The sequence below is a fragment of the Penaeus chinensis genome, chromosome 42 (genome assembly GCF_019202785.1).
Source record: "Penaeus chinensis breed Huanghai No. 1 chromosome 42, ASM1920278v2, whole genome shotgun sequence".
Lineage (NCBI taxonomy): Eukaryota > Metazoa > Arthropoda > Malacostraca > Decapoda > Penaeidae > Penaeus > Penaeus chinensis.
In genome coordinates, this window is record NC_061860.1 from 11014682 (window position 1) to 11037181 (window position 22500).

General features: G+C 36.8%; 2 protein-coding genes across 2 annotated transcripts in view; both read left to right on the forward strand.

Annotated features, from left to right (window-relative positions):
- The window catches only part of LOC125047881, a 22955-nt gene extending 8741 nt beyond the window's left edge, over positions 1–14214 (forward strand). The window contains exons 2-9 of the mRNA XM_047646426.1: positions 842–1097; positions 1238–1432; positions 1574–3193; positions 3374–3489; positions 10450–10581; positions 10726–10920; positions 12420–12536; positions 12713–14214. Of these exons, the coding sequence (XP_047502382.1) occupies positions 890–1097; positions 1238–1432; positions 1574–3193; positions 3374–3489; positions 10450–10581; positions 10726–10920; positions 12420–12536; positions 12713–12943 (2814 nt within the window). The 5' untranslated portion in view covers positions 842–889 and the 3' untranslated portion in view covers positions 12944–14214. The remainder of the gene's footprint in view (positions 1–841; positions 1098–1237; positions 1433–1573; positions 3194–3373; positions 3490–10449; positions 10582–10725; positions 10921–12419; positions 12537–12712) is intronic.
- Positions 14215–15376: 1162 nt separating this feature from the next.
- The window catches only part of LOC125048008, a 10263-nt gene continuing 3139 nt past the window's right edge, over positions 15377–22500 (forward strand). Inside the window, exons 1-7 of the mRNA XM_047646582.1 lie at positions 15377–16661; positions 16805–17002; positions 17220–18839; positions 19504–19619; positions 19933–20064; positions 20719–20913; positions 21706–21822. Of these exons, the coding sequence (XP_047502538.1) occupies positions 16825–17002; positions 17220–18839; positions 19504–19619; positions 19933–20064; positions 20719–20913; positions 21706–21822 (2358 nt within the window). The 5' untranslated portion in view covers positions 15377–16661; positions 16805–16824. The remainder of the gene's footprint in view (positions 16662–16804; positions 17003–17219; positions 18840–19503; positions 19620–19932; positions 20065–20718; positions 20914–21705; positions 21823–22500) is intronic.

Sequence of the window (22500 nt, forward strand, 5' to 3'; positions counted from 1 at the left end):
AATTTTCCTTAACGACGAATAATTGCGTTTGTAGAGAAGGTATGCATGATAATGAATATTTTCACAGTTAAAATTTGGCCGGTTTCGATTATATCTACGTCAGGTATACATGTATTTCTGAAGTAGATATATTTGAAACAGGTCAAATACATCTCTTGTATCGTGAAGATATTCATTCTTATTCATACCTTTTCTACATTTGTCAATATGAATACGGTTCAGTCCATACGTGGAGAACGGACCTTTGTACTTCATTTGTCTGTTTGTTTGTTATGATTGCCCTTGCTCGTTTCATCATTTGAGTCTCTCTCTCTCTCTCTCTCTCTCTCTCTCTCTCTCTCTCTCTCTCTCTCTCTCTCTCTCTCTCTCTCTCTCTCACTCTCTCCCCCTCTATCTCCTTCATTCTCTCTCTCTCTCTCTCTCTCTCACTCTCTCTCTATTCCTGTGTGTGAATGTGCGTGTGTACATGTACATATAATGATGTGTCAGTGATCGTCCAAAATACAGTTCAAGAAAACTATTTCAACAGCTCAATTAATTTTTACGACAGAAGAATCGCAGAATTCCGTGTTAAATTCCTATTAGTTGAAAATTAATCATTCGACCTAAAAAAAGTTCAATGACAGCTAACACCACAAACACTTTCTTCAAGAATACCTCACCTTTTTCGAGTTTGGGCAACCTCTTATATTTGAAGAGAACTAATATCAAAACGGTCTATTTCCCTACTTGATATAATATTTTTTTCTTTGTTTTCTCCAAAAGAAATAAAAACACTACACTTCACAACGATCTATTGCATGTTTTGCACACTTAACTTCTTTAACTCCCTTTTCAACAGATCAAAGTTCACCTGGAGTTAGCAGAGTGCTCTGTTCGCCTTCCCATTATGGGAACATCAGCTGATTACCTGGGTGATAGAGCTAAGAGGACTAAGTCGACTAAGAGGACCAAGAGGACTAAGGCCTTTGTTCTAAGAGGACTGTGGCGTTTTGGAAGATGCTCTCGTGCCTCCGTGCAAGCTGATGGCGTGGTCTTCTGCGTCGCCGTCTTGTTAATTTGCTCTCTGTGTTTTGTAGAGTGCCAAGGTGACACTGGTGAGGATCTTATTTTAGTTATTCCATGTATCTGTATTTCCTTATGTATTCATTTATACACATTTTACTTATTTATCTATGTTTGCGGTCATCATCATCAACTTCAAGTATGAGTTCAAACGTGAATTACTTTCACTCAGGCCCGGATGATGTTACCATGGCAACATTTCAGCGCAGTGGAGCAGCCTCGAAAGACACTTACCTGAAGTACCTCAGCGAAATACCAGACCTCGTCCAGCTAACCCTCTGCTTCCGCTTGTATCTCTTTCAAGCACGAGACGAAATCATGGTACTGTCGTATGCTCACCCTGAAAACGATAATGAATTATACTTTGGTAAGTATTGGCTCGATATCAACAAGTCCATTTAAACTGCTTGCTTTCACCTCATGAAATGTATTTTTTACTGAAAACAAACTTGCCAGTTCATTAATCAGATGGAAAAACTATTTATAATGACAATGCATTTTTTTTCAGGGTTTCATTACAAAAATAGTGAACTGATGATGACCTGTTGTGACCCCAAGTGGACGCGCGACGTAAAGTTGAATGTGGAACTGCGCGTCTGGTCATCTATTTGCGTGTCTCTAGACCTCGCTAATGGTAAGAATGTGGTTGTACAGGATGGAAGAGTCATGCCTGCTATCATAGACGAGTCTCTCGGAACTCCGTTTATACGTGGAGGAGGTATGCTGTACATTGGCCAGGAACAGGACCGCCCTGGGGAAGGCTTCGATAAGACCCAAAGCCTGGCCGGATCCCTGGTGGACTACCGCCTTTATGAGAAAATCTTCTCAACAAGAATCTTGAAACAATACACTAACTGTGAGCCTATGCAAGTCTCTGCAACTCCGTTTATCGATTTTAGTAACATCACCAGTGACTTCGAAGTTAGCGACGTGGAAATTGAAGACGGGGTTGGTAGTCACTTTTGCAGTGAACGGAAGCCCTATGACGTCTTGTTCCCGGAGGTGCGAACTTTTGATGAAGCTTCTCATCACTGCCAGATTCTCGCAGCCAACCTGAAAGCACCAAAGACTAACGACGATAATACAGAGCTTAACAACCTCACTCTTAAACATGTCGACACCTGCGGCAGCGTATGGCTGGGTGTTCGGCGTAACGTGACGGGGAGGTACTGGTACGACACGGCGACGCAGACAAAAATCACCTACGCTAACTTCGGGTACAAAGCAGCCTTCGATGACTCTGAGACCTGTGCGTCATTCAAGCGAAGCCAAGATACCGTTTCTTCGGGCGAGTGGGCTCCTAGGAACTGCGAGATGAAATTCTGCGCCGTCTGTCGCTTCAAACAGATGTCGTTCTTAAAACTGCGAGGTTTATGCGAGAGATCACTGTTCGATCGCGAATATTTCCTCCCCAATACCAAAGACTCACCCATGTTCAACGGGGCGTACTACTCTGTCATAACCAAACACACTCCCCCTGAAAATGCTTCGGCGTCAGACTTCGGCTTCTGGCAACTGTCGCGCCTCGACGACCCCAGCGTGAGGGCAACGCTGGCCCTGAGGTTCCCCACCCACTACCCGGTGGGCCTCAACAACTGGACAGTGAGCAACGACGTCTGTGGCGGTCGGGAAGTCCCGCTGAGGATGACCTCGTGCAAGGAGCACCAGTTCTCTTGCGACGACGGGACCTGCATCCCCATTCACCAGCGATGCAACAAGGAAATCAACTGCCTCGACGAATCAGACGAGGTTTCTTGCAACTTCTTGGTCTTTCCTTCGAGGTACGACGACAAGTCTCCGCCGCCGCGCCTGCACCCATCTAGCCCAGTCAATGTGTCCGTGTATGTCTTGATGCTATCGATGCGCGCCTTCGATCTCACGGGTTTCAACTTTGTGTGCGAAATCGAAGTGCGCTTCTCGTGGAAGGATTCTCGGCTGACGTTGCTGCACCTGAAGAAGGACAGCTTCTTGAACATCATTCACTTGACGGAGCGCATGCCCTGGAAACCCGACGTGGAGTTCTTCGGCGATGCCCTGACTACGAGCGACGTGAACACGCGATACAGCTTCCTTATGGGCCAGAGGAAGAAGAAGCCTCTGCCTGACAACAGTGCAAAACTATGGGAAGGTACAGTCTTGCATTTAACATCCAGATGATTCAACATGAAACAGAAATGTAAAATAAAACAGGAACAAAATAATCTTGGTAATGTGGACAAAGTATGAATTGTCGAACTTGTTTTTTCTTTAACTGATGATCGCCTATCCCTTATTTCCCACACTTGTTAACTCACACTTTCACGTCCAGATGAGACCTTCGAGGGCCGTGACAATCCGCTGGTGATGGTGCAGAAACTCACAGTCACGACCTCATGCCAGTTCGACCTCATAACGTTCCCTTTCGACACACAGACATGCAAATTGGTGAGTCAACCTGTTATAAAACTCATTCCTTCCTTACAATAAATGAATATTTATGGCCCTTGTGTGTATGAATGTGAATAGAAGATTTGCAAATTTCCTTCTTGCATGCGGACACGCTAGGGAATCCTGTTGCAAGTATACAAGTGTGCATGTACAGACACACGTGCTCCTATTATCGCTATTTCGTCTCTTGTTGCAAAACGATTTTCCGGTGACGTTCCCTCGAGAAAAAGAAATGAAAAAAATGCACTACTTCTCGTATTCCTATTATTATCTTCTTGCAATCATTTGGGCAGAGTGAATTTACCTAATTATGCCTCGGGTGATTGACACCGACGAGGCCAAAGCTGGACATGCGATGAAAACTTTCAAATGACGAACCATTTCCTGGAAACGCGCGCTATGGAAATTCCCTTTTTTTCTACGTGGTTGATGAGGATTGATCGTCATAAATTCTGATTGGTTGTTGGGGGAATTCCTTGCTGTTGAAACCGAGTGGATGAAACAGTTTGGGTCTGAATTTCCTACACGCTTCACAAGTTATTTTGTATAAAATCAGTAGGGACTTTATGAACTGTATGTAGTAATGAGAAGTACCAAGACATGAAAAGACGAGATTTATGAACACTTAGAACATTTAAGACTTATCAACCCACGAAATATGGAGACATTAACACATACAATAGTGAGAATTATGGACCCTAGCCTGCTAATTGCTAACCTGTAATTAGTCCGAAACAAATCGAACCGGAACCTGAGTGGTCCTCAACTTCCTCGAAACACAGACGTCATGCGTAAACAAACACGATTTGCATCTTAATACACAGTAATGGACGCGAGAGGTAATAGCTGGTCAAATGCTGATTTCGGATGACGTTCACATACGGCCAAACGAGCATTCTCACGACCGCCGGGTTTTATGATCTTGCATTTCTTAAGTTATCAGTGTTGTGGCAGTTTTTATGATCATTATCGTCATCACTTATGTTATTATTATCATTATTATTACCATCAACAGCATCATCATTATAACCAATGTCATTATTGCTATTTTTTTTCTTATCCTTACTATTAGTATTAACAATGATGTTAATAAAATTATTGCAACCATTATCATTCATATCAAGGTCAAAACATCTAAAAAAATATCCCCTACATTTACAGCTGGCCGAATAAATGGGCGGCCACTCTGAGGTTTTATCTCGCAATACTAATGCATTCAAGTATATCAGTATGTGCTCTATTGTTAAACAAACAAAAAGGTTTGAGCAAAATTGGCAGCTCATATTCTTATATTTAAAAGGAAATAAACAAGTAAGTATGTGATACACAAAACGTACCAAAATTCATGAAAGTTAAATTATTTACTTGGGTTATTTCTAATTGCACTTCTACTTCTTCCTGAGCCACGTAGATAATGATATTGATGGCCATTTCGTATCCATTTTATCCACTAGTTGCTGGGAGAATTGCCATACCCAAGGAACGGAGATTTGCTTTCATAACAAGACATAACAAAATTGGATAAAAAAAATCGTTATTGATGAAAACTACTATTACAGCGTGAACATTTGAATTAGCACACAATATTTTCAATAACAGGGCAATTATATGGAGACACGACAGACTAACTGAGACGTGACAAAGGCTTTACTCCATACCACATACGCGTCTTATATATATATTTAATCCGTTTCACACACATGTATCCTAGACTATACTCGACTCTGTTGTGATGTTTCCGTTTCGTTAAGAAGTTATCTCCCTGTACCCAAAAGTACCAAATCTGGTACTTTGAAAACCCTGGTGTATGACGAAAGATATTCCCTGTCCTAATTTCTAATGAAATGTTAATGCCCTCACTTAGTTATACTGTTTCGGTGAGGGATATATATTTCCATGAACTTTATTGAAAAACAAAAAAATAAATGAAATAATATATGATATATCTGTTGCCTACCATATGCACACTGTTTACTTATTTACTTGATGTTCGCATGTCGGAAACACAAAAAAGGATACTATCCATGTAATGATGATGCTATGATACCTTTATGTGATACCTTTCCCCCAAAAGTTCATCAACTCCTAAATTATATATATATATATATATATATATATATATATATATATATATATAGACACACTCATATATATGTATGTATATCTATACATATATATGTATATATACATATATATGTGTATGTATATATACATACATACATATAGATATGTATATATATGTATATATACATATATATATGTATATATATGTTTATATTTATATATATCGTATCATATATATACTTGAAATAATAATAATTATTGTTAGAACGTAGTAACATATTATTGTCTAGCACTATTTTCCCTTCCTCTTTCATAACATTTACGCATTGATAACAATAGGCTTAATTAGGGTTCCAGCTAAACGACGTGAAGGTAAAGCGCTCATTAACTGATGTTTTATAAGAATTGCATGAAATATAATCATCTATGTTACATCACCGTTTTATGGCTAAATAGGGGAAAACAAATGAATGTTCAGACGTACACACCTTTAGGTAAAATAATCATCAACTTGTAAATGGAAAGCGAAGAGGAATAATAGGCAAAAAGCAATAATATAATTTATTTACACGCTTTTATAGTTATTTATTTTTTTATGATTATGATCACTATTTTAGAACCTTCATCCTTAAGCGCCTGTTGGAAGGTGTATATGCTTTCTTAAACATTTCATTTAAAGTGTCAAAGTATGAATTAGAAAATTTGTTTAGATCTCTTTTTAAATTGCTTATACGATAATCAGTATTATTGGAAGTAAACGGGAATTAGAGATCTCAAACAATTAGGCAGGAAAAGGCAAAACATAAACTCAATTTAAATATTTCCGCCAACTTGCTTTGTTTCAAGTCATCAGCCGCGAGATATTTAAAGTGATTGTAAATTAGATTTTAATCTCTATGTATTGCACGCTGAACAAAAACAAAAATATAATTACTTATTGAACCAAGTGTTGACTATCGACATTTAGTAACCGATTAAAATTACACATTTCTGTATTCCTCCAATCCTGTAATGAATATGCCATATGAAGCGTTATGTTTCTTAGTATTGGTAAAGCCTGAATGTGGAAATTATATGTGTCTGTAGATAGACACGCATATCCATCTATCTATATATATACATATATACATCATGCACATATCAAATACATGTACACACATATACCTATGTACACACACATATGTATGTATGTATATACAGTATATTTACATATATATTATACATACATATAAACATATATAGTCACAGTGTATGTGTGTGTAAATGTATATATATATATATATATACATACACACATACATATATACACACACATACATACACGTACGCGTACGCTTACCTACACACACACACACATATGTATGTATGTATGAATGTATGTATACACAGTATATATACACATATATACTGAAAATGCATGCACAGACACAAATATTTATATATGTATATATATAAACACATGTATATAAATATGTGTATGTATATATATATATATGTGTGTGTGTGTGTGTTTGTGTGTGTTTGTGTGTCTGTGTGTGTGTGTGTGTGTGTGTGTGTGTGTGTGTGTGTGTGTGTGTGTGTGTGTGTGTGTTTGTGTGTGTGTGTGTGTGTGTGTGTGTGTGTGTGTGCGCGCGCTTGTGTGTGTGTGTGTGTACATGTACATATACATATATATAGATAGATATGTATATATATGTAAATATATATATAAATAAATATATATAAATATATATAAATATATATATGAATATATATATACGTATACAGATATATTTATATATATATTTATATATGTATATATATGTAAATATATATCTATATGAATATATATATTCATATATATAAATATATATATGAATATATATATACATATATACATATATATATATATATATATATATGTGTGTGTGTGTGTGTGTGTGTGTGTGTGTGTGTGTGTGTGTGTGTGTGTGTGCGCACGCGCGTACGCGCGTGTGTGTGTATGAATGTGTATTTACAAATAATCATAGGACCCCCTTGCTTTGTTGATCCCCCTGCCATTTGTCAGACCAACACACTGTCATTATTGTTTTTCGTTGCAGACTTTTCAACATTTTATTTTACATGCAACAAGTTCTTTAATACGTTATGTTCGCTTTTCCAAAATAGTTTGCTATTTCAGATATGCCACCAATGAATATTCGTAATTATTTCAGTTATTGTTCTTGGTGTTATTATCAAAAAGCATCATTATTATCATTATCATTATCAGTAATGTATAATCAGTATTATTATTGTTATTATTATTATTACTAGTATTATCATTAATGTTCTTGTTTTATCATTATTATGATTATCATTATTATCATGATGATTATTAGTTATTATCATTATAATAATTATTATGATTGTTAGTAGTAATAGTATCATGATCATTATTATTGTTATCAATATCATTACCCTTGTTATCATCATTGTTATTATCATTATCATCATCATCATCATCATCATCTTTTCTATTAGTATCATTATCACTAGCATTACTATGGTATCATCGATCTTAGTTATTAGACATATATACATATATTATGACAGCTATCATTGCCATACATTCATAGTCCAGAGGTCGATGAATTAAAGTTATATTCTGCTACAGGGTATTTCAAAGGGAATGGACGAGCATTTAGCATTTAAACACAATATAATAGATAATAATAACAATATTACCACAAATCAAAACCTGTGATTTCTAAGCACTCCTTATTCTGAAATATTCTGGCACGTCAAGAGGCGGTATATGTCATTTTTAACGTTATGTTTGGGGTGAAATGGATGTAAGATGTGAAAGACAATTCTTTAAGAAAAGGTATCGTTGGTGTGCATAGTCAGGTAAAGGGAAATCTGAGGTCCATATTTTCGTTTTTCTCTTCTGTTTCATTTCCTTCATTTTGATTTCTTTCCTCTCTCTCTCTCTCTCTCTCTCTCTCTCTCTCTCTCTCTCTCTCTCTCTCTCTCTCTCTCTCTCTCTCTCTCTCTCTCTCTATGTTTCTCTATCACTTCCCCTTTTCCTTCTCTGTCTATCTATATATTTGATTATCTATTTTTTGTTTATATATTTACTTTTTCAGGCATGTAGCTTTATGAGATATTCAGTGATATAGACACTACTTGGCATAAACATACATCTACAAATACATCTACACAAAGGCAAAAGAGGGATAGACATAAGGAATAAATATGACGAGGAACGAGTAAGTGCAGCGTGCAGTTAACAGACTAGTTTTCAAATTAGTACTTTTGTCAAGGCATTATTATTTTGAATTGGGATAAGCTCTTTGTTTTTGTTAAATTTATTTCCAAGGTAATTAAGTTATAACGAGCAAGGAAGTGGATCCGACAATATCACTCACTATTGTTTTTTTCTGCTTTCGTTCGGTGGTAATCTTTATAATTACGGTTATTATTCTCACAAGCAACATTAGTATTAGCGTTTTCTTGTTGTTACCACAATCTTTCTTATCATTGGAGGTATTAACACAGGTATTGCTGCTATTAATACAACAATATATATTTTCATAATTCTTAACACTGCTGCTGCTATAGAAACTGCTATTATAAGTCATAGCTCTTGTCAGCTTCATGCTTGTTATTATTATTTTCATAATTAATATAATTATTATCATTATGGCTATTATCATCAATGCTGTTATTATTATTGTGATTATTATTAATATTTCTATTATTATATTTGTTCTTGTTGCTGTTGTTATTCGTATCATTATTTCAGTTGTTATTATCATCACCATAGAATAATTAAAATAATCATTATCATCAATCATTATTATCATTAATATTACTATTATCATTATTTATTTTTGTTCTTATATTGTTATCATGCTCTTATCATAACAATTATTAACACCATCATCATTATTATTATGATTATCATAAAGATATTGCTATCATCATTATCATTATTATTATTATTGTGAAAATTTTAGTAACCGTTAGCATCATTTAATCCCATTCTGTAATCATAAATCAATTTGGGTTCGAAATGGGGTGATAATTGACAATCTAAATATGAAAGAATGACACACTTTATGCATGCATCATATTACAAATCTCTGAGGATCTTATTTTAATTCTAATATTATCATCATTATTGTTATTTTTGTTATTGTCATTATCATTATCGTTATTATTGTTATCATGAAGGGAAAAAGGGAGGAGTATTGGAAGAGAAAAGGGAGATAGGGAAGGAGAGAGAGAGAGAGAGGAAACGGAGGGAACTTATAGAGGAAAATGGGATGGGTTAAAAAAGCGTTGGAAGTGAAAAGGTGCTCAGAGAAAAAAAAAAAAAGGGGGGGGGGGAGGGATAAGGGAGCGAAAGAGGTTAAGGAGTATAATGAGGAAGAGGGGGGGGTGGGTGGGTAGGTGTGGGGGGTGGGCAGATGTAGAGCTTAATGTGGAAGATTCAATATAAGGAAGATTTGATTGTGAAAGGGGGTGGCAGAACGAGAAAGGGAAATGTTATTATCAATATCATTGTGATTTTTTTTTATTATCCTGTTTACTATTACTACTATCACTTTTATTATCTTTATTTTATTTTTTATTTTTCACATTTTTTACATTTTTTTTTTTTTTTTTTTTTTTTTACAAAGATGCTTCCTCAGAAGTTCATATTAATCTTCCATATGAAATGGATAGATTCGTGACGATGGTTGGTAAGTAGGTAATGATTATTTGATAATTAAGAAGATGGTGAGGAGATTTATTTAAAATGCAAGTTTTCCATTCGACATTGATAATATCAAGGTGGAACTATGCCTTAATAACAAAAAAAAAAAATGGTTGTCGGGTGCCTATGGAAATGGCATGGTAATTCAGTAACCATGAACAATTCCGAAGGGCTTGGTGCTACGAGGGCTGACGAAGGACTACATCGCCCTCGTGCCCGAAGGACCAGGCATCAAGTACATCGGCAAGAGGAAACTTCTGGAGTATTACTTGAAGGAGGAATTCATGGCACCTGAAGACGTGGTGAGTGGAGGGTGTTTGTTGCAATGTCTCTAAGTCGTTTCATGGTATATAAACTTTCCTTCTGTCCATTATTCTTTCTCGCTACTTTCCTTTTCTCCTTTTATTTCTCTTATCTCTGAATCTCTTAAACACACTCACTCTCAGGGAAACTACAGTGGTCAAGTGATAGAGATGAAATTCCGCAACCTCTCCACCTTCTACGTCACGTCAACGTACATCCCGACCTTCATCATCGTCGTCATCGGGTACATCGTCTTCTTCTTTCCCGTCGAGGATTTCAACGAGCGCATAATGGTGGCTCTGACGGCGCTCCTGGTCGAGGCTGCCTTCTTCACGCAGGTGGGTGGCCGTAATGTTATATATTCAACTAAAATTTGGTTAACCATAGGTTTGTTGGCAGTGCATCAGCTGTGAATCCGCGCGGCATCCTACATTTTTATTGCTGTATTTTATTTAAAAATACAATTAGCGGTTCCCGCCTTTTCAACTTATTTATATACACTTAATGTTACAGTTAAAATTATAAAGATTTATTACCATATCTCCCTTATCATCTTATTACATTAAATTATCAAAATAAGGTTTGCTATGATATAAGTGTGTTCTACAACCAGCATTAACTTTGAGCTGTAGCGACAGGGTATATCAGACTTCAGTCTAAGACCTTTCGTGAATACTGCCCCGGATTCTTAAAGTCTTTGTCTGTAACACGTGTATTCAGATTTTAAAAATGCATCTATAACACATAGACTCAAATGATAAAAATCCATGTATATAAAACAAGGTCCAATTTTATACCACACGAATTCATACACAATAAAATCTGTATATATGATACATGGACTCTAAAACAAACAAAATATGTGACTATAACACAATAACCTGGACCCATGTTAGATTTTTTGCTTCCTCCCTTATTTATATTGAACCCAGATGAAGTAGGGGATAACACATATCCAGATGATTTCAATATTCAGAATATATGAGGTGTTCCTGTTCACGGTGTCATCTACATCAAACAGCATCTATAACACACTGGAAATGTTGAAAGCACACATATCACTAATGCAATTTTTGTCATTTTGCATTATTTAATTAGTTTCACTTTTATAGCTACGGCTCCCAGTTATCCTTTTCACTATTATTCTACTGTCGTTACTGCAGCTCCCCATTACATTACAGCTGCCTCTCCTGATATGCCGCGTTGTCGTTTGCTGGGTTAGTCAAGTAGGCCACTGTTGTTGAGAAAAGCATACACATTTAATTCATAAATCTCAGACTAGGTTCAGCGTTTCTTGATCCAGAGCTCCACTTCAACCATTACCCCATGTCCCTGGTTTCAGCTAAGTCCTATGTCCCTGGTTTCAGGTGCTTCATGTCCCTGGTTTCAGACGAAGTCCCTTATCCTGGATTTAGCTAAGTTCTATGTGGCTGGTTTCAGCTAAGTCCGATGTCCCTGGTTTCAACTGTCTCATGTTCCTCATTTTAACTCAGTTTCAGTCTTGGTTGCATGTCCCTCGTTTCAGTGCCTCAGTGCCAAGCTTAGTATGGTGTTCCTAGTGTCCCAGTCTCAGTCTTATGTTCCAATACCATTGGGGTTAGAAGTCAGGCATAGAAATTCTTGTGTCATTCCTACTTCGAACAGACAGCTGTAACAAATTCTGTAAAATATGTACTTACATACTGATAATGTGGGTGATTTTGTGCTTATGTATGATTGTGTCTGTACCTGTGTGTATTTGGTGTGAGTAAATGAATGTAAACCTCTCTCTGATCAGCTCCATCTATATCTCTCTCTCTCTAGAGAAAATATAAACAAACTGCACTTCTAATTCCAGATGAGCTCCTCGATCCCCCAGACAGCTTATCTCAAATTGGTGGACATCTGGTTTGTGTACTGCATCACAAGCCTCTTTTTGGTTGTTGTTACAGTTGCTTTCATCAACTGGTGCAAGGTGGGAATGAATAACTCATGGTATAAAAAAACAAAACAACTAAATTATGTTTTAAGGTTGTAGAATTGGCATGTATTTAGAAATACGTGAGGTATCTTGTGATAGATTAGCTAGACCTCGTATGAATGACTATTATTAGCTGATCAATTCTAAGAATGCTTTCTCTTATCCAACAGAAATGTGCCCCTGCTTTCGTGCTGTGGTTGAGGAAGCACGAACTCAAATCAGAAGGCAGGCTTGCATCCCGTCGTACCGCTCTCGCTTCCAGGTTGAATATCCTTTGCCGCATCGTGTGTCCTATTCTGACTGCTCTCTTCTTCATCTTCTATCTGACCATGGCCGCACTCATCGAAATACCCGAGTTACCCATTGAAATTCCGAATTACCAAAGTTTCTTCTCTGAGTAATTTTCTTCCAGGGTTAGGCCGCTTAGCTTCTACTTCATCTCTGGAAGGGTCACCCAGAAAGGCTGTCGTTGAGTCTGTCCTAGGCAGTTTGGCAATGCCTTTTCTTCCACCATTAACCTAATTTTGATTCTTGGTTGATTTACGATTCAGCATTTAAAGCAGCTGGGGGTGTAAAATCATAATCTCTGGCTGACTGGTGGTTTGAGCCTATGATACTGTAATGGCAAGTCGTTAAATGCAAGGCCAGAAATAATCTCCAGTAACATCTAATCAACAGTTATAACACTTTAGACACCAGCCAGCTAACAACTACAATGATCCAGAGGTCAGAGCTTTCACTCTAAAAGTCTTGATATGTTAAAAATACTTTGAACATGAAGGAATATACTGTACTTGAATTGTATGCAGTTTTCCGGTACGTAAGACTGTATTTTTCAGTGTACATCCTCATTCTGACCACACATCTATGTAAATAATGCACTTGATAAAAGGCACCAAGTACAATGCTTTGAGAAACTGTGTAACCGGGACGTTCACAGATCTTCTCAAGGTTACTCACACATTCCTCACACACCGATATTGCCTGTGCTGTATATTTCTTTAGTTTTCCTAACTGTTGTGATTGCATGATCGCTGAGATCATTCGTGAACAGGTCTGCATTACAGACAAGGAAATATCACAATGTTCATCTTAATGAATCTTTGCTCTGCCTTATTCTGATTTTTGCATCGATATTTAACGTTTATATTAGTAAGCCAATCATTGATTTAGCACCTACAATCAATTGCACTCTTGATATGTGTAAAAGAAGGGAGGGGGGATATATAGGAGTATGTCTTATTACGTTCCAATTCCAACGTGTATTTCTTCTTTTTCTTTTTGAATACGTGACCTTGATATGGAAAAAAAAAAATCCTATCGTCCATTTATATTTTCGTAAACCCTTATGAAATTGCAAATAAAGAAATCGTTTACATTGCCAAGTAACAGTAATAACAACCATAATAATATACTGGACATTCACTGGGGTCGTCGTCCATGCTGTCACGTGACCTAAATTGGTATTGAAGTGCCTGTTGTTACGTGCTTGTTACTCGTGTTACTTCAGAAGGACTGTTGAATGTATTTTAATTACTGCTAATAGAACTCGGTTCTATACAATCATCAATATAATTATTTCTTGTATCATTTTTTGTCACTACGTAATAAAGTCTAAATTGTGAATCTTAGTTTAACATCTGCCTTACAAATAGGAGTTATAATTGTTTTCTTGAAGTCCAATAATAACTGAAATGGTAATTAGAATGATGATCATGATAGTGAGTAATAATCATTGTAATTATAATAAGGATAATAATGACAGTAATAGAGTCAGTAGTAGTAGTAGTATCAGTAGTAGTAGTAGTAGTAATAGTAATAGTAATAACAGTAATAATGATAATAAATATGATGATAATGACAATTATAGTAATAATAATATTAATAACAATATCAACAAGTGTAATAATAATAATAATAATAATAATAATAATAATAGTAATAGTAATAGTAATAATAATAATAATAATAATAATATTAATCATAACAATAATGAAAATATAACAATAATGTTAATAATAATAATGTTGATAATGAAATTGACGATAACAGTGATGATAATGAATAAAATATTAATAACGTGATGATGTGATACGGTTTTACGTCACGAACTCCCTCTCAAGGGCTAATAAGGCGATGCCTCCATTCATCGGACTTATTACAACATTCCATTACTGCTGCCAATAACGATAATTGTGATGATACAATGATAATATGATAATAATAATGATAATAATTAATTTGAAAATGAGAATGAAAATGATAATGATGAAAATAATAATAACAGTAGTGATGATGGCGATGATGATAAGGATAAGGATGATAGTGATGATGATGATGATGATGATGATGATGATGATGATGATGATGATGATGATGATGATGATGATGATGTTGATGATGATGATGATAGTAGTAGTAGTGATAACAAAATTCATAATTATATTGATGATAATAATATTCATAATAATGATAATATTAACAACCGTAATAAATAATTTCAGTAATTTAAAAGTAACCATTAACAATATGAATACCAATCACACCAATAAAGATAATGATCCACATTATCATTGCTGTTACTCCTACAGTTATTGTTGTTATTAATGGCAGTATTTGTACTATCAGTGTAATTATTCTTGTGGGAATGATAAAGATATATGAACGTATGGACAAACATATGAACTGTTCGATAATTAGAACAAGGTAAGCAAGCTTGTTATGAAATAAATCATTATCTCTCAGAAAAGAAAAGAGGGAAATGTAGGTGATGCTTGCAACTGCACTTTTGCAGTGTATTTTTTATGACGTACAATCTGTGGAGTGTCCAACTTATGTGGTGTCCTGCTGTTGTAGTGTCCAACCTATGCAGTGTCTAATTTTTGTGTTTAACCTTTTAGACACAACATTGTCTCCCTTTTGCAATGCCCAAGTTTCCAAGCTATCTTTTGTATTGTTCAACTTATGTGGTGTCCAAGCTATGCAAGAACCAGCTTTTGTGGTGTCCAACTCATGAAGTAAAAACATGGCAGCGTCTAGCAAAAGGAGTGTCTTCAATTTGTAATATCCAAGCTAAGGAGTGTTTGAACCATAGCAGTACCTAAGGTAAGGAGTGTCCGGCCTACAATATGTAGCTTTCATCCCAAGCGTTCAGCCAAGAGTTCAACTAATGCACTATGCAGCTTATGGAATGTCTGTTACATGTATTTTCCAATCTATACAGTCTTCAAACTATCATGTGTCTAACAAAAGAAATGTCTAATCTATGGTGCGTCTAATTTACACAGTTTCAAACTATATGACTATCCACCCTCATCTATGTTTATATCCAGCCTGATGAGTGTCTAACCAAAAGAGTATCCAGCCTGAGCAGTTTACATCTGGTTAACTATATAATCCAATATTCTGACCTATTTTTTTTCTTTATATGGACAGATATAGACTGCCTGTTTGTTGATGGATATAAATTACAACTTAACTGCATGTTTGGCTTTGAAAACAGAATGTATTTGAAAGTCGTTCTTTCGTAGGTATGTTTGTTGTACATGAAAGAGCAACAATTTCACAAGAGCATAAGAACTGTCATTCTAGTAGTTTTTTTTTCATTAGCTTTTACCAAAGATTGGTTTCACAGGTTCATTCGTATTTGTTATATTCGTTCCTTTTGCCTTACTTACATGGCAGCTAATTGTTAAGTTGCATAGACCCAGATCTGTGTGAATTATAATATGAATGTCAGTCGATCAGTTATAGTATTTGGGTACTTTTAATATATGTATACAGAGACATATACATTCAATTAAACACATGCGAACAATGCTCCTGTTTCTTGCTCCATATTACACCGACATTACTACACAATGTTTGTTAAAACATTTAAATATCCCCTATGACATTTTTTTCTTTCTTTTTGCGACATCAGACTGGACGAATCACCATTCAGGTCCCTCCTCTTCTCTGTGCTGAACAAGCATCAAAGAGTCGCAGGCAAATCTCAACAAAAGAAAGCACTCCAGGAAAGCCCAGGGCATCTCAGAAGGCAAACTGGAGCTGTGTTATATTGTGTGACTATCTCTCTATTCAGCTGCTGTCCCTGTGTCGAAGGTCAATACGAACAGGGTAAGGTTATGGCTTAATGACTTATCGCTACTGCTGTATACTGTACTTCAAAGACTTTACACTGAAGGAAAATATGATGTATCTTATTCTATAAAGTAAGCCAAAGAATAGCTAGAGCTTATTATTATTTCTATAACAATTAGAGTCAGAGAATGCTGTTACCATGGCAACGTTTCAGCGTAGTGGAGCTGCCTCTACAGACACTTACCTGAAGTACCTTGGCGAAATACCAGAGCTTGCCCAGCTTACCTTCTGCTTCCGCTTATATCTCACTCAAGCACGTGATGAAATCATAGTGCTTTCATATGCCCATCCTGAACATGACGACGAATTATACATTGGTGATTATTGCTTATTTTGAAAAATAAACGAAACACAACTAAACAGAGGGATGTTGGTCCTTCCTAACAGGATGAGTTTACATTTTATTACACGATAGATATACCGTCTGAAATGATATCCTGCCTTACAAAACATTTTGTGCATATCTGTAGACTTCACCTACACCAAAGATATTCTCTTCCATTGCATATTAATCTAATCCAAGTATTTTGTCAGGGTTTCATTACAGAAATAAAAAGCTGATGATGAGATGCTGCAATCGCAAATGGGAACGGGATGTGAGGTTGAAATTGGAACTTCGTAGCTGGTCATCCATTTGTGTGGCTTTGGACCTTGGTGGTGGGAATAATGAAGTCCTTCAGGATGGGTTAATCAAATTTGGAGTCGAGAACGACATCCTTGATCCTCTTCATGTGCGTGGTGGGGGTATGTTATACATTGGCCAGGAACAGGATCGGCCTGGAGGAGGATTCACCAGGACCCAAAGCTTTGCAGGATCCTTGGTGGATTTACGCCTTTATGATAAGACCCTGTCTAAAGATGGTATGGAAAACTACACCAAATGTGAACCTATGCATGTCTCTACAATACCTATTTTTTCCTTTGCTGAGATTACCAATGATTTCGAAAATAGCAAAGTTGAAATAAAAAGAGAGAGCAATAACCACTTCTGCAGCAAGCAGACGCCCTACGATATCTTATTTCCGGAGGTACAAACCTTTCATCAGGCTTCTCATTTCTGCCATGCCCTCGGAAGCACCTTGAAGGTACCAAAGAATAAAGATGAAAACACAGCCCTTAATAAACAATATCTTTCGCATGTCAACAGTTGCAGCAGCATTTGGATCGGAATTCAGCGTAATGTGACTGGAAGGTACTGGTATGACAGAACAAACCAGAGGAAAATCACCTATGCTAACTTTGGGAACCAAGTGGCATTCGATGATTCTGAGGCCTGTGCATCATTCAAACGAAGCCAAGACACTGTTTCTTCAGGTGGATGGTCCCCCAGAAGCTGTACAATGGAATTCTGTGCCGTCTGTCACTCTGATAAAATCTCATTCTTAAAGCTGCGTGGACTATGTGAAAGGTCACTCTTTGACCATGAATACTTTCTCTCTGATGAGAAAGGTGTACCTGTATTTAACGGAGTGTACTATTCTATCATGACCAAACATCTTCCCCCTGAAAATGCTTCAGCATCTGATTTTGGCTACTGGCAGTTGTTGCGCCTAGATAACCCCAGCATTAATGCAACATTCCCCCTGAAGTTCCCTACTCACTACCCGGTGGGCCTTAATAACTGGACAGTGAGCAATGATGCTTGTGGCAGCCATGAAGTCATGCTCAGAATGACCTCATGCATGGAACATCAGTTTTCCTGCGATGACGGAACTTGCATCCCCATCCACCAGCGATGCAACAAGGAAATCAACTGCCTCGATGAATCGGATGAGATCTCTTGTGACTTCTTGTCTTTTCCATCTATGTATGACGAAAAGTCGCCACCGCCACGCCTCCACCTGTCTACCCCAGTTAATGTATCTGTTTATGTCCTGCTCCTGTCGATGCGTGCCTTTGACCTCACAGGTTTCAATTTTGTGTGCGAAATCGAAGTGCGTTTCTCGTGGAAGGACTCTCGGCTGATGCTGAACCACCTCAAGACAGACAGCTCACTGAACATCATTCACCTGACAGAGCAAAAGCCTTGGATGCCCAAAGTGGAGTTCTTTGGAGATGCTTTGACCACAAGCAATGTAATTACGCGCCATAGCTTCCTCATGGCTCTGCGGAACACAGACCCTTTGCCTGACAACAATGAAAAGTTATGGGAAGGTATAGTTGAAAGTCTATTAAATAAGAAAAATGTTTATCTATACTTGAGCATGAGTCTGATCCTTGCTTTTTGTCCAGCAAACTGCTTATTTTGATGGTATACCTTGGAAAAAAAATTAATCTGATTTTCTAAGGAGAATGTGACAAGATATTGGTTTATAAACATTGAAGCGTCGAACAACAAATGGTCTAGTATTGGTATCATTTATTTACCATCTAATATAAAATGTAGTAAAACTTAGATGATAGTATATTGTTCGAAAAGAACAATTCTTAAACCAAAATTATTTTCAAAAGCTAATAAAATCTTTGGAACAATTAAATAAGTTGATTATCTTTGTCATAATTCACTTTCTGTTAAGATATTTAGACTATTTCAAAAATATACAACAACCCAACGAAATGTTACTCATATAAGTTAACACCTCAATTTCCACAAAAAAAAAAAAAAAAAACTGGCCTGATAAACTCGATCTATTCACATCTATATGCGGTAAACAAATACTCACAGCTGTACATAAAGTACTTTGTGATGTTTCTGTTCTTTGTTACCCATATTGGTATCTTTTTTGCGTCTGTTATTTACTGTCAGCCCTTTCCACTCTTAATGCATACCTCACCCTTCTGAAATTTCTCGTGCTTACGGATTCTCACGTTTACACAGATGAGACTTTCGAAGGCCGTCATAATCCACTGGTGTTGGTGCAGAAGCTCACTGTCACAACTTCATGTCAGTTCGATCTCATAACGTTCCCCTTCGACACACAGTCATGCAAATTGGTAAGTCAATCTGCATATAAATCTCGTCATTCCTTCCTTTATTGAATGTTATGTGAATCAATGTCTGTATATGCATCCCATATGTAAACATCAGTAAACCTGTGCATATACTAATGTAAACATGTATGAAAAATGTAGACTTATCTGTTATCCTGTTGTCTGTCATTATAACAGGAATTTCCTCTATTCTTATGAATAATCATATCTTAAATTCCCACTGAGAAAGATGTACTACACATCTCCTTATAAAGAATACATATACTTGAATATTAGTCCAAAAATTGGGGTAATACTTGAAACCTATATTTTACAGGGTATGGTGTTGGGAGGGCTGACAAAGGACTACATCGCTCTCGTGGCTGAAGGACCAGGCGTCAAGTACATCGGCAAGAGGAAACTGATGGCGTACTATCTGAAGGAGGAAGTCATGAAGGCTGAGGATGTGGTGAATAAGTGAAGTTTTCTGTAGATCTCGAATAGATTAACTGATACAGTGGTATTCAGTACAGGGCAACTTTCCACATTCCTCTCTATCTAGCTGCTAATACTAAATTAGATTGGTAAACTATCTTGATAATAACTGTAGGACAAATCAGACTTGGTAGAGCATGATACAGATTATGCAAAAGGTTAATGAGTTAAACGGTCATGCTAACTTGTAGGTCATAAACTGTGAAGTATTTTTGATTGTTTATGACTGCAATATATCTCAATTGTATTGGACTGGGAATTTGATATATTTGAATATGGACTGAATATATTCGGCATAAGGTTGAATATGATTTAGGTAGGAGTATAATTTGGGCATGTCTGAATATTCTTTTAGTAAAATTGCACCCACCACCCCTCTCTCTCTCTCTCTCTCTCTCTCTCTCTCTCTCTCTCTCTCTCTCTCTCTCTCTCTCTCTCTCTCTCTCTCTCTCTCTCTCTCTCTCTCTCGTAACTGATAAGGTCACGAAAATGACACGGAAAAAAATGTTTGCTATAGACCAAGTTTATCTAAAACGGCACTACGGAGCGTTTATTTATCCCTTTAATCATCATTAATATTTACAAATACGTACAAATACTCAATCTTCTTAACACCCATCCTTTACAGGGAAACTACAGTGGTCAAGTGATAGAGATGAAATTCCGCAACCTCTCCACCTTCTACGTCACGTCAACGTACATCCCGACCTTCATCATCGTCGTCATCGGGTACATCGTCTTCTTCTTTCCCGTCGAGGATTTCAACGAGCGCATAATGGTGGCTCTGACGGCGCTCCTGGTCGAGGCTGCCTTCTTCACGCAGGTGGGAGGAGGCAGGGAAGGTGGAAGGGAAAGAGGAGGGAGGGAGGGTAGGGCTGCGGATGTGATGGGGAGGGGAAGGGGCTGGAGGGAAGCGGTGCGGATGTGAGGAAATTAAGATTACAGCAGAGGGGCTAGTAATGTCTGCTGTTTATTTCCTTCTTTAAGTATCTTTTACAGTCCCTCTCTCTCTCTCTCCCATTTCCTTTCTCCTTCCTCCCTCCCTTCCCCTTTTATTATCTCTGCCTCTCGCTCTCCTCCCTGCTCACCATCCCATTCCCTCTCATTCCCTCCCTCTCACTCTCTCACTTTCCATCCCTCTCCCATTAAACCCGCATAAACTTATGAACTTGCAAACTTGCAGAAAAGTCTTAGGCTGAACATGTATGTAATTTTATATCCGATAAATTACTCGTTAGGTCTAGAATATAAAACAAATAAAGAAAAAACGTTCTCGGTATCTTCAGATTTTTGTCCATATCCCTCAGGTAGCGTTGTTTAAGTACAATGGATATTTGATTCTCTCTCTCTCTCTCTTATCGACCTGCACATCTATGTTCATCTCTCAATGGAGAAAGATAAATAATCAGAGATAGGTAGTTTGCGAAATAAAGAGAGAGAGAGAGAGAGAGAGAGAGAGAGAGAGAGAGAGAGAGAGAGAGAGAGAGAGAGAGAGAGAGAGAGAGAGAGAGAGAGAGAGAGAGAAGAGAGCGAGAGCGAGAGAGAGAGAGAAATAGGCATAATCAGGTAAAGAAAGAGAAACATATACTGACTGATACTATTTCTATCCTTGCAGATGAGTGCCTCGATTCCCCAGACAGCTTACCTCAAGTTGATGGACATTTGGTTTGTGTATTGCATCACCAGCCTCTTTTTGGTTGTTGTTACTGTTGCCTTCATCAACTGGTGCAAGGTGAGAGGCAGTGGTTTAAGGGTGATTAGGGTGAAAAATGTAACTATTTTAATTAATTTTGTGCAACTTAAGTAGACTTTAAATACGTAAGCTTGGTGATGTGAAGTGAATTATGGTGTTCGTAGATATTTTTGGGTAATGAAACAAAAAATATTTTATTACTTCCTATCTCATAAAAGGGAAAACTGGTACAATGGGGTATTCCGATCCACCAATTCTCTTTTATTTTTCCATTCGAATTCCCTGGCACTTCATATTTTTGTTTGTATATGTTTTATATTTCTAAAAATATTCTCTAGACCTATATAGAATATTTCTTTTTTATGTTGATATATGTTACTGTCAAATATATTTTTCATAGACTTCACGTTATTGAAGTAATAGTTATATTGTAAATGACTTTTTAAAATACCACTTATGTAAAAATACATATTAGAGTGTCAATTATAATACTAAAAAGGCGAATCAGAGTACAATATAATTTACCATTTTTTCCTTACAGGAAATTAATTGTATTGTAGTTAATTGTTTTCTGAAGCTAGACTGAGTATAGTATTTCATTGCCATTCAGTTTTCAGAGCTGGAAACAGGACTTGTTGTTTATTAATTGCTTTATGTAAGAAGTCTGATAGCATTGACAGTCGATAACAAATTCAGTTCATTAGTATATATGTTTGT